Source organism: Phocoena sinus, chromosome 7 (genome assembly GCF_008692025.1).
Source record: "Phocoena sinus isolate mPhoSin1 chromosome 7, mPhoSin1.pri, whole genome shotgun sequence".
Classification (NCBI taxonomy): domain Eukaryota; kingdom Metazoa; phylum Chordata; class Mammalia; order Artiodactyla; family Phocoenidae; genus Phocoena; species Phocoena sinus.
This window is the reverse complement of record NC_045769.1, coordinates 28,666,274-28,679,513: the sequence shown is the minus strand read 5'-3', so window position 1 is coordinate 28,679,513 and position 13,240 is coordinate 28,666,274. Positions and strand designations below refer to the sequence as shown.

General features: G+C 45.0%; 1 protein-coding gene across 4 annotated transcripts in view; it reads right to left on the bottom strand.

Moving 5' to 3' along the window:
- Positions 1 to 324: 324 nt before the first annotated feature.
- Positions 325 to 13,240, bottom strand: part of PLEKHM3 (pleckstrin homology domain containing M3) — a 190,089-nt gene continuing 177,173 nt past the window's right edge. For 3 of the 4 annotated variants that reach the window (XM_032636960.1, XM_032636953.1, XM_032636955.1), the window contains one exon: positions 325 to 6,578. In XM_032636960.1, coding sequence (XP_032492851.1) covers positions 6,401 to 6,578 — 178 coding nt within the window. In that variant the 3' untranslated portion in view covers positions 325 to 6,400. The remainder of the gene's footprint in view (positions 6,579 to 13,240) is intronic. The other variant, XM_032636959.1, reaches the window with a different exon arrangement.

Genomic DNA, 13,240 nt, shown 5'->3' with positions numbered 1-13,240 from the left:
GAGGTTGAAGAATCTAGAAAAAAACCAAAGTCTATCTGCAAGATTAATATTAAGAGCTATTACATAATTTTATATATTATATGACTAATATATATATTATAGCTCTTAATCACTGAGCTGAATCACTTTGCTGTACACTTGAAACTGATACAACATTGTAAACCAACTATACTTCAACTTAAAAAAAGAAAAAAAAATTAAGAGCTATTTTAAAGTCCCCAGTAGCTCACTTTCAATAAAGCTCAAATCTTGACTTTGAATTAACATCCAGGGCTCATCTTGGGCTTTCGCCATCCCCGCAAAAAACAGCATTTTAATAAGTTGTTATGGGAAGAGAAAACACTTTCTGCATTGTTTATTGAGAGAGAGAGAACTTTATACATTAGGAACTGGTGCACTTAAATTGTATGACAGATGACCATAAAAACTAGGGGTCTTGTCCACAACACAGCTTCATTTTATATTATTACAGTTACCGATATTTAAAAAATGATGTAAACAAAATATGGATAAGTTATGCCAAAACAAAAGGCAATAAAATCCAGAAAACGGAAACAACACATATATAAGTTACCACATTAGATATTACAAATAGCTCAACACAGAGTGACATAGTAATAGCCCAAACCTCCAATTTTAGACATTTCTGTACGGCACGAACAGAAGTAAGGGAAAATGACACCGATCTGACCCAGAAGCGTTAAGAACAAGTTGTGCAGAAGCCTTCCGCACCCCACGTTCAATACTTGTCATTTGCAACCTACACATTTTCCCTCCTTTTACTGTTCCCTAAAGACAGGTTTTTTTCCCTTAAATGTTCTAAGGTAGGTTCTTTACAATAAGATCCTGATAGGTGTCCAAAATTAGAACGTCAGCCTCCGGTGGTGAAAGCCGAATTTAACAGCTTGGTGGACTGCCCATGCCACACAGAAGTGCTTTCACCACAATTCTTCCAAGAGGCTTCTCACTCTCCACTTGGAAAACAGGTGGCAAAATTAAAAAAAACATACAGTAAAGGAAAAGAAAATCCTTGTGTTTGTGTAATTTTTTCATCTGAAAAAGGCTAAGTTCACTGACTTTACAGATTTGAATCTGAATAACTGGTTTAATTTCTCTACCCATTGGCCTTGGTAACGTTGTGACATTCCCCTGAGTTTGGTTAATGAAAAGCAAAAGCAAACAAAAAGAGTGATTCGAAAAACAGCGTAAAACATTATGTAGTTGTACCTTTTGTATTTCCTGGTAAGTGTCAATGGCTCCAAGTAGTATTTCCACCAGTCTGATTTGACAATGTGTTTCCAACAGGAATCCTTGTACTCATGAGGATAAGGCACCAGGTTAAATGAAGGTGAAAGGTCTGACATGCTTAAGGAACATGCAGGCTCCGAGCTTGCCTGTATAAAGAGCAGCCAGCAGGGAAGAAGCAAAGTGATCCGTATTGAGGCAAAGGGTCCTGCAGGCCTCAAATGGGTCAGATAGTCTAGACTAGAAACACTAGGCAGTACTGTAAGGCACTCCTACGGGGAAAAGAATCGAATGCAACGGCCAACATGAGAAGGAGCCACAGGGCCCAGTGGTCCACCAGCCAGTTTACCAGCCAAGAGGCCTGAATCTGGGCTCAGGACTGGGGCAAGGAAGATCAAGGGAAGGGGAGAGAGGCTGGGCTGCCGCTCAATGGCCTAGGCGGGAATCTTGCTGTGCTAAGAGTTGCTGCAAGCATCTGAATCTTCTACCTGGGTAACAACTGGCTTCACTCCAGACCTTTTTAACAAGATGGTGTCTCTTTCCACTGGGAGGAACCAAAGTGAAACAGCAGCTCTTTTTTCACTTGAGGTTAACAGAGCCTTCCATCACATTGGAGGCCACTGTAGGGGGGAGAGGGCCCTATCAGCCCATTTAAAATAAAAGCCCTGACAACTGTGGGTGTGCTTGGGAGGGTGTTCCACACTTTTCTTTTGACTTTAATCTAGAGTTTGACAATGACTTGGGGTGCTGGGACTTAACTGTCGAGACACTGTCCCACATGATAGAAATCACATTTGTCTGCTCAGATGAACCAAGCAGGGCTTGTTCACCCATCACCGGGTTCAAGTAGTCGAGTCGTGCAGTTAGTTCTACTAGGGTAGAACTGAGGGTTAGAAGAGTGGTGCAGGGTACACAGCACTCGGAGCTGTGTTGTTAATGCCCAGTTGTTAACAAGAACCAGGGAAAGGAAAACGGAGAGTGTTTCCGATGACTCAATTCAGGCCAATGAGGGCATGTTCACTTCTTTCAGTTTTGCCCCCAATTCTCTGCTTTTTCACATTATCTTAGAGGAAGGATAGTAGTGAGGCAGAAAACTTAAGAAATAAGTGGGGAAACCGCACGCATCTCTCTTTACTGGGAGAAGTAAAAAAAAAAAAAAAAAAAAAAAATCACCTTTGTGTTGACTCCAGGAGTTGAAGGTTTACTTCACAATCCAGTTATTTCAACACAGATCAGTGAAGTTAAGGAAGTCCGCCCAAACACAAGAACTGCAGCATTGGCTTAACCCTAAATTAGGAGCAGAGTGTACTCAGATAATGCCTCTCCGCAGAAAATGTTACTAAACATTTGCGGCCTCTTGCAAGTCCTACCCTGATAGATTAATTTACGTATGGCCTTTTCTGGCTGATGGGTAGGGAAGAAAGCCACCGGTTTGGAAGCCAAGCCTTTTCAGGAAGGTATGGGAAGAAACTATCCAGTGTCAATGTTCAGTGTGTACAGATGCAGAGACAAAAACAGAGGCCAGACCCCATGCAGGGGCACTCACTCCAGCTTAGCAAAGGCTGCCTACAGCAGCTAGAGCGGTGTGAACAGCTTGGCTCTCACCGCAGCCGGAAGGAAATTATGGCCCAGTCCCTCAGTGGGAGTCTGAAGGACACCACTGGGTTGGTTGGAAACCACAAATCCCAAGTCCTAGAGATATTCCCTTTTCAGTAGAGGCCTATTCTAGAAGAATCCAAAAGCGATTGCCTTCTCAGCTAATCAAGTATTTAAGCTCCTAAAAAGACTACCCTTTAGCACAACAAACATGAAGATGACTATAAATCAGTCCCCTGAAAAGGTAATGAAGCAAAGGGGGAAGATGAGAGTTTACATGGTTTTCATATAAAGAGCATTCAACTTCGAGAAGAGCCGACCTGGAGAGAACATGACTCCCATCCCAGTTGAGTGCTTTTTAAGTACTTTGCGGCCTTCCTGCCGCGGTGCAAACTGAGGTCTATTTTAGGAACTAGCCTTTTTACTGCAGGGTGAGATGCCAACATTTCACCAGGGTTGGACTGTCTCACACATGAGTTCCTGGCACCGTGCGGAGGGATTTCCTCAAGTGATACACCAGGGAATGGGCCTTTCAAGAGAAAAGAGGTTGTCCTGAGTCGGCTGCCAGCTCTAGGAGATTAATTGGCCATTTTCTCATGTGCTTTATGGGCAAGATATTTAATATGAGATGAAAAACGGACCATGAGGGAAAGCAGGTATTAGCCTGGTCTCAAGGAGGTGGTAATCCACAGATCTGCTTTTGTTTCGACAGTCTCTAAGCAGTGGAACAATTGCCTACAGTGCCCCAGGTAATTTGTTAGCGCTGAAAACAGTAAGGGCGTCCATGTGCGCTAAGGCGTTCTGGGCTGACAACAGCAATTTTGAATTTTCGTGGCAGACCCAACTCCTAAGGCGGCTCTGCTCTGTCCCATTAGATTTGGGTGGTGGTGGCTGAGCGTGTCATGTGGGCCTGCGGCCGGCACCGGCCAGGCTGTCAGGGCTTCACGAAGAGGAGAGAAAACAGAAGCAGCTGGGGTATGGTTCCAGGTCTGGGTAGCTGATGATGATAGCACATTCGTTTTCTCCCCCCACCTTTTCAAAATAAGCAGAAAATGATGTGGGTGGAAAGTTCTCCTTATGAGTTCACAGGGACTGCAAATATTCAGCAGTGCCTCTAAATGGGCCCGGTGAAAGCAGAAGCCTTGAGAACAGATATCCAGAGTGTCACCCTGACTTTCGGTGGGTCTGGCCCCGGGTGCCTGTGAGATGGGACAGGAAATTCTGTACATACAGTGAACACGCTAGAAGGGGAGGAGACGGCCTTGCGCTTCAGGTCTCCCAAATGCAGTGTGCTGGGGACGGCCTCGCTGACAGTCGGAATCACAGATACATTAATTACGGCAAAGGCAGAAGTAAGCTAGAGTGACAGGGAGCTGCGGGGGAGGGAAAAAGGCACTGTGCCATCAGAGCACATCTGTTTTATAATAAGCAGGTCTATAATTCTCATGTGAAAGATCATGTTCTGCTATCTTCACTGAGGCTGGAAAATATAAATACTGTATTTCACGAAAGGGAGGAGGAAAGGGGAGATGATCAAATTTGTTTGCCTGTTTGCCAAGTGCTTGAGATTTTCCACCCTTTTTCTTTTGTGTGCGACAGTCTCTATAAAGTGGAGTGGGGTGGGCGCTGGGGGGAGTCAACTTGTTTTTCTAAGAGTAAAATGCACCGTAAGGTGTCTCATGAATAGCGCCCTGGCCTTTTAACAAGTTTTCATGCCTTGGTTATAGCTACTGTATAATCAGAAAATAAATGCATGCGTGGTGCTGAGCTATTACATTGAAATGTATGGCCTGAGGCCAAAGGAACTGGCATAGGTAGAGAGGTGAAATGCTCACAGCCAGCAGTCTGCACAAAAGTGAGTCTGAAACGTCTCATCTCTAAACGGATGGAAGCATCATGAGTTGGGATCCGGAGGGAGCCGGGTGTGGTGGAAAGGAGCAGTGGGGTTAAATGTCCCATGGACTTCGTGAGCCACTGATTCTCCAGATCCTACTAGCAGTGAAACTACTAAACCATGAAGGCATTGAAGGCATCTGCTCAGTGGAAATATACAGGATCTTCTCATACAGCCTATTGAGAATTGTTTCAATACAAGCTTATTTTTCTGTTCTGGAAAGAGTTAAGGTGGAAGGAATGGGAGCCACGGTTTCCAGGGCCATCCTACCTGCCATTTGGGTCACAGTGACTGCTACGCTGGCTCTTAAAAGGGCACTGCAGAGGGAGAACATTCCCCCGCCAGATGCCTAAGCGAGTCATTCTATTTCTTATTCCTATATTATCCTAGTACTTTTCATTTCAGTTTATGGTGGCAATTGCATATGTGTATATATATTTATTTAAATCATATGAGATTTAATTCATTAATTGTATTTGTAAGTTTGGTATTTTCCTAATAGTCTAAAGTTGATATTTTAAAGCTCCAAGTTACTCTGATTTTTCAAGACAATTAAAAAATATGAAAGTAGAAGTAGTTACACTGACAAGTTAAAAGTCAAAATGAGAGGGCAATGAAAAACAGTGAAAAATAAAGCACTCATAATGAATAGGTGGGAATCGCCTACACAGGATTCTGTGAAAAGAAATTGCAGACCATCTCCTGGAATGTCCGTACTCTACGTCCGACCTCCTGGTCTATAAACTGATGTATTTAACAACAATCCTAGGCAATTTCCTCAGGCCAGCACCATTAAAAAACCGTTAACTGTCACTCATGAAACTCCTGGAAGACTGGTCTTAAGAGAGCCATGTTTCCAGCCTGGCAAATACCGTGGAGCGTCACATCACTGGGCGGGCGTCGGGATTCGTACCAGCAAACAGACCGACAACATGTAGGTTACTGAGGTCTTTTCTCAAGCAAAACCCTTTCTGAGATTAACTTCAGAACCAGCACCAGCTCCTCTAATAAATTAGGGACACATGCTTTCTGTCAGAGGGAGCTCGCACTCCTGATTTCCAAGCCATTCAGCTCAGCTGAGGTGATCTCTGCCTCTGCGAAGATACCGAGGTGAGAGCCAGGGACACAGGGTCCTGGAAGGACACAGGGTCCTGGAAAGATCCAGGAGTCATTGCTGTGTTTTGAAGATTTTCTTATGAAATATGATGATGGGTGCTTGCCTCAGTTACCTCATCCTTTGTGAAGGCTAAAAATAAATAACACAAAAATAACTCGAAGCACTGTTGCTCTGCAGGGAATGCTTTCTCCTGTGTCCTGTGTAATAAACGGCCCTTGAGGGCCGAAAAAAAATGTCTGAACTATAAAGCCTTGTGTGTAAAACACGTTTTGCTTGGGAGCAAGCAGCTGAAATTCATGGCTAAGTATAATTCAGCTATTGGTAATTTTTTGAGCCACAAAGCTCCACGGACCTTTAGGACAACGACTTATACAGAACATACGTACAGGACGTATAGGTATGTGTGTGTACATGTATAAATATATATCTACATCTAGCTGAGGGTGAGACGTACTCTTCTTCCAGAGGGTTCTAACTGGCTAGTTAGGAAGCCATTGGGACTGATGGATGGTTGAGAGGTCACTGCCCGGCCTTGGGCTCCCGCTGAGTCAGGTGTTCTGGTAGGACAGCTCAAACATGTTGCAAGCCTCCTCCAGGCTCTCGTCCATGTTCAGCCTCCGCCAGAAAGACTTCTGCTTCATCTGCAGCTCTCGACGGACACACCTTGGGCAGGGGACAGACTTTTCTTTGCATTCAGAGTGGAAAACGGCTCCACAGCTTTCACACCTGCAAAAGTCAACCACGGAGATGATGAGCAAGGTTGAAATGGGCAGGATGCCGGAAGTCCAGTGGCCTCTGTGCAGCTCGGGCCACAGCCTTTTATTCCGGCTAGCCCTGCCCCTGGGAAGAGACATGACTCATAGAAATGGGCTCCTCCCTTTTCCAAAACGCTCAAGGTTGAATTTCACTGGAAAAACATACCTTTTTTTTTCTGATTAGAACTAGCATGGGGGAGGCTTCTGGCTTCTGGGTGGAGGGGAGTCAGCAGTCAGCTAGCAGTTTTGTGACCATGGTGACGATGAACTGAGCTCTAGAAGCTCCGTGTGTTAGCTCCCCTGAGAAAGAAGTGGGGGTAGTGACTCTAGGGTGAAGTGACAGAAAATGAGTGAAGTGCCCTGCCAACTGAAAACACGCCCAGCACCGGTGACAGCCCCTGCATTACAGCTGTGAAAATGTGACTCTCCACTTCCGCTAACAAGAGCCAAGTGGTTCCCTGTGACTCCCTGCCTTTGACACTGTGGAGAGGTAAAATGACACATTTTCATTTTCTGAATGATATCCTGTGGTTTGCTGCTCTTCTGAGTTTTTTTTAAAAATTAGGAAGCCCCTCAACCTTTAGAAATCTACTTGCATAACACAAGTAAAGCATGAGAGAGTGGGGAAGAGAATTTTTTTTAAAGAAAAAAACAACACACAGATATTGTAATTTATAGAGAGGAGACATTCCAGGTGGATGACTAGTTTGTTGTTTGGCTCGGTGGAAGCCTGTACAGGAGTCGAAATGGCTGTTTTTCCTGCAAAGTCTTTAATAATGAGTAACTGACAAGCACAACTATAGCTGCTCCAGTGGGTGGCTTGCCAGTGTGGATTAAGTTCTCATACTTCCACACATGAGTGACAACCGACTACAACCTCATCCCGGGAGCCCAGGGAATTGGGCTCGCATGTTTTGTTCAACCAGCAATATCGATGGAGGGTCCAGCACTGGACCAGTTTCAAAGATAGCTGTGAAGGAACCAGTCCTCAGGGCTCAGCCTTATCCCTCTTGCCTGGGTGTAGGATGGTCTTTGGGGCGCCATTCCCCGGCCTGCTACTTACTTACCACTCAGGACTCAGAAAATTTGATCAAAGGAGGATCTTCCCATCCACCCTCGTATCCAGGAGAGAAGGTAGTGACTTAGAGGGAGAGGGGCTGTATCTACCAGCTGAGAGATAAAAAGACAGAAGCTTCACTGCACCCAGCAGTCTCTACCCCCAGCTCAGATCTCTGGGCCAAATATAGCATAATAGCGGTTAGGAGAGCAGGCAGAGTGAGATGGCCTGATATCAATCCCACCTTCAAATCACTTTCTGCCTGTATGACTGCTATAGACTGAATTGTGTGCCCCCCCAATTCCTATGTTGAAGCCCTAACCTTCAGTGTCTCTGTATTTGGAGATGGGGTCCTCGGGAAGTAATTTAGATTCAATGAAACCATAAGGGTGAGCCCTGATCTGATAGGATTCGTGTCCTTACAAGAAGAGACAACAGAGAGCTCTCTTTCTCTTCCCCTGCGTGTACTCAGAGGAAAGGCTGTGTAAGGACCGAGGCAGGAAGGTGGCCGTGTGCAAGCCAGGAAGAGAGCTCTCACGGTTCAGCCCTGCTGAACCTTGATCTGGGACTTCCAGCCTCCAGAACTGTGAGAAGTAAACATCTGTTGTTTAAGCCACCCAGTCTGTGGTATTCTGTATGACAGCCTGAGCTAAGACAGTTACTTGAGCAAGTTACTTCACCTCCCTGAGCTTCAATTTCCTTATCTGCTAAGTTGGATTTCCATTAACACCCGCCTGCCTCATCTGGTGTTACGGGGCTTTACACAGTTCCTGGCACCTGGTAAGTGCTTAATAATACAGCCAAGACGGCGCCTTCCAGTGTAAGCGGTTACCTGCTGCCTTTCTGCAAGCCTGCATTTTAGCCTGATTTCACTTATGTCACCATGGTGACCTGAGGACACCTTGATCAACCCCCTCATTTCAGAGAGAAGAAAGCTGAAGTTCTAATAGGGCTAGTGGTTGTCTCATGAGGACACAGTGAGTTAAAAGACAGAGTTGTGACTAGAACCCAGAACTCCTGGCAGCCCAGCCAAGGCTCGTACTCAGCCCTGGTCATCTGAGTGAGAGCGGGTTACCATGAGGGAAACGCAGGGGTTCAAGTTAGAACCCTGGTGTTCAAATCTCAAATCTTTGAGGGATCTTGGGCGTGGAATTTACATTCTTGGTGCTCTGGTTTCCTCATTTGGAAAATGCTGCCCACAATGACCTCCTTCCTACTCACTCAATGGGGTCCTGAGACGAAAATGGGTGGATGTATGTGCAAGGGCCGTTCAAATGGCAAGTGCTCTGAGGAACAGGCGAGGGTGACACCACCTCTCATGGTGACACTGGTACCTGCCCTTCCTGACTGGAGCTGCGCTGGCTGGGGTCATCTCTATGATCTTTCTGCCCTCAGCCCCTCCCTCCTTCCCAGGAAGAGTAGGGCCAGGCATGAAGGTCAGACTCAGGTGTCCTAGGGCCTCTCTTGTCTGGCTGGCTCTTCCCCAGTGTCAGTGGCTTTGTCCCCAGTGGGTCACACCTCTGTAACCTCCTACCACTGAAGTGATATGAATGGTAACTTTATCAAATAAATTTCCTCCTTTCTGCCTCCTTTGTCCTTCTGACTTAGTGACTTATACACCTAGGGATGTTGCCCTAGGGCAGTAATTGATAAGGAGAGAACCACCGGGTTCCTTTAGTACCACTCCCTTATCTCTGCTGATTCCCCCTCCCACCCCAGCTGTGAGTGAAGAGGTTGAGTCTTATCAGATATTTCTGGTGCAACGAACACCCATGGGGTGATGGAGGGACCAAGTACACCTGCTCTTTCTAACCAAAGGTCAGTAACAGAAAAAAAAAAAGTCTGAGATAAAAAATTAATGATTTCAAAACAGAGCCAAGTCCTATTTTTTCTAACAATTTGTAACCCAGCAGGCATCTTTTGATCTGTATAATGGACAGACTGATCAATGACTTTCCCTATTTCAGAGACTGTATTGTTAATTTCCCCCCGATTTTCTCTTTAAAGGAAAAGAACAAGGGCAGGAAAAGGAAGGAGGAAGGGAAACTGTTTCTCGCATAAGAGTTATGTAGCTCTGTGATATAAATATAATGTGCAGGAAAAATTTACATTAATTTTGTAATTTTCTCATATTCTTTGAGAATAGGACTTTATTAAAAAGAACCTTTCACTTTAAAAGGATTCACTGGCTCCTTAGTGTTTACTGAATTTCCTGACTGTATATAAAATTTAACAAACATAACTTTTTAGGAATACATCTATTTATTTATTTATGGCTGCATTGGGTCTTTGTTGCTGCAAACGGGCTTTCTCTACTTGTGGCGAGCTGGGGCTACTCTTCATTGCGGTACACGGACTTCTCATTGTGGTGGCTTCTCTTGTGGCAGAGCACGGGCTCTAGGTGCGCGGGCTTCAGTAGTTGTGGCTCGTGGGCTCTAGAGCGCAGGCTCAGTAGTTGTGGTGCACGGGCTTAGTTGCTCCGTGGCATGTGGGATCTTCCCGAACCAGGGCTCAAACCCGTGTCCCCTGCAATGGCAGGTGGATTCTTAACCACGGTGCCACTAGGGAAGCCCTAGGAATACATCTTTTATACAAGGCAAATCTACCAATGTAATCTGTGCAGAAAATTGCCACAGATAGTGAAAGAGTAATGTCCCTTTGGCATTCCTCAGTGATAAACCAAACGAAAGCCAGCACCTTCATTTCTGAGTCATCCGGTCAAGCAGTCAGCAGTTTCACTGCTTTTTGGTTGTTGCTGTGCCCCATGGGGATCCCTTCCCAGTGTCATGTCACAGAGGATGCGGCTGTAGGGACACATACTTGCTATTGACCAAGGGCCATCCAATGGGCTTTTCCATTTTCTTGAAAACATTCATTACTTAATCCAGGAGTCTCAGCCTTGGCACTGCTGATGGTTTGGGACAGAGAGTCCTTTGCTGTGGGGGGCAGTCCTGAGCACTGCTGGATGTTTAGCAGCATCCCTGGCCTCTACCCACTGGATGCTAGTGGCAAACCCCGCTCCTCCCTTGTCAATGCCTCCAGACACTGCTAAACGTCCAAATGTCCCCTGGGTGGGTGGTTGGGTGGGAGATCTTCCCAGTTGAGAAGCACTGACCTAGCCTATCTGAATGAGGCATCACAGAGGGGGTACCCAGGGAGTACGTAAACAGTGCCCTCCCCAGGTGGTATTTGCAAGTGTCACCTGCTGGCTTATGCTAATACCAACCAATAAGATCCAGCGTGGTGTATTTATTCATATTGTTTTCACAAATACATATTTTAATACATCATTTGATTAACACAGCTGAGACTCACTAGCATTAACCATACTGTGGTTGCTAAAATTAACTGAGGACATCGTTTAAGAAGTCAATACCCATGACACAATTCTGTGCATTGACTAGTAACCTTCAACTTTTTATCAACTCACTCTGATTTTTCCATTCTCCCCAAAGGCCATCTTGGTGGTTGACCCTCCATCACATTTATTCGCTCTTTGGCCAAGAACTTCTGAGGTGTTTCTCTGTGGTGTTCTTTGCTTCTTCATACCCTATCTAAGCCAGCTAGAGAACCAAAACCAAACACTTTAGTATTTGCCCCATAAAATAATTTGCTTCTACCTAATTGTGAAGCAGTTAGGTTTTAGCAACTTCTACAATGGAAAAGAGACCAGTAAAGTACCAGCGAGGCCACTTACTGCAGAGGGGAGAGCTCAACTAGAGAGAGGAACCCTTAGTTCTTGGCCCAGTGGCCCTAGCATCACTGGGATCTTGGGGGAAGTTACTTCATCTCTGAACCTCACTCTCCACAGAAGTCAAAGAGAAAGTTGGATTAGATGGTATCTAAGGTTCCTTCCAACCTGCAGATTTTGTGCAGGGGAAAAAAGGCTACTCTGGCTTTTATCCTTCTCTTTCTAAAACCTTCTTGCCCCAAGGTCTGTGGATGAATGACAGGGAATGTAGCTTTGCTGGCCCCTCCTCAGAAAACCTCAAACTGACAAGCTGGGAATGAATGAGATAAGCCTTAAAGTGAAGAACATCACTTTACATTTTATTTATTTGCATTGATTAATCAAGCTATGAAATAGCTTATATGTACTAGTGCATACAGCTCTGATTATCAGGAATTTGGCCAAAAGGAGCTGACTCTGTCCCTTCAAATAAAATTTCAACTAAACATTAAAGACTCCTTTTTAAGCCTCCTCCCAATCTTCCTCAGCATCCCTTTTCCCCAAGAAAAAACCCCAGAATTGTTAAATGTTGTGGGGTTTTAATTTTTATTTTTATTGGTGGGGACTGGCTAGAGGCAGTAGTCATTTACCACCCTCTATGGAAGTACTTTTGTGTTTTAAACATTGGGACAGCCACACTGGAGTGGACCAGGTGCATATCAGCACTGGATATACCAGAGGATGTGTGAGGAGAAAGGAGTAACTCAAGGTCTGCTTCTACAGAAGCTCTAGGGGGCAATGCCATTAATGATCTGTGTATGCCCTGGCACACTGATCCCCTTCCTTGGGACAGGGGCAGGGGAATATCGCCACCATTTGGGGGCAACGCAAATCTCATTCTATGTCTTAACAAAGGCATCATCGAACAAGACTCTATACATTTTATAAACAGTCTTTGACCTAAAACTTAGCTTACTGACCTAGGGCAAATGAAAGAGAGGTCCAGAACCTAGAAATTGAATAGTCAATTGTCAAGAAATCGGACAGACAGGGTGTTCTTTTTATAGCTATCAAACTCAAGAAAACTAACCTGTGACAAACTAACAGAGCTAAATGTGTGCAGGGAGAAAGGTTTGCTTCTCAAATACTATGGCGAAGAAGCAAGAATTCCTGGCTGCAGAGAGTTTCCTGTTCTGAAATGCTAATGACATGGGGCCAATTAGAGACAGGCTGGCGATGGCTTTGTCTGTGCCCTTCCAGATTCTAGCTGTACACAGGGAGGTCGCAGGAAGCTGCTAGAGGTCTCTGCCCCAGGTTGAGGTCACTGAGATGCTTCTGCTCTGTTCATGTTGGGTTCTTCCCCCGCTGCATTTTTATTTTTGGCTCAGGCAATGACCTCAGATATTTCACTAGGACTGAAATTCAGGCTTAGTTTGGTTGGATCTCTGACAAGCGAAAGACAGGCCCACAGAGCAGGGTAGAGCTTTGGCTGATTTCCACTCAGTAGAGCCCACAACGAAAAGGGTGGGGTGCAGAAATAAGTGCAGGTTATCAGGCATGCGAGTGCGGTTTGGTGTATGGCTACTATGTAAGACGCCCCATAGGGTCACCAGATATTACTGGTTTTTCCAAGAAACCATGATGATTATTTAAATCTCTTAGCTAAGGGAGGTAGTTATTGGGGCCTGGTTATTTTAATGTTTTGGGCTGGTGTTTTCTTCTGTTCTTCAGGAAGTGAATGTAAGCAAACAATTTATAATTTGCTTAAATAGGAAATCAGCCAGTATCATATATCGCATATGCCTGCATGTGTGTGTGTGTATATGTGCTATGTATGTGCTTACATACGTATATGTATGCTGTTTAGAAGAATGCACAGAACATGTTATTAAACGTTCAAAGGTAA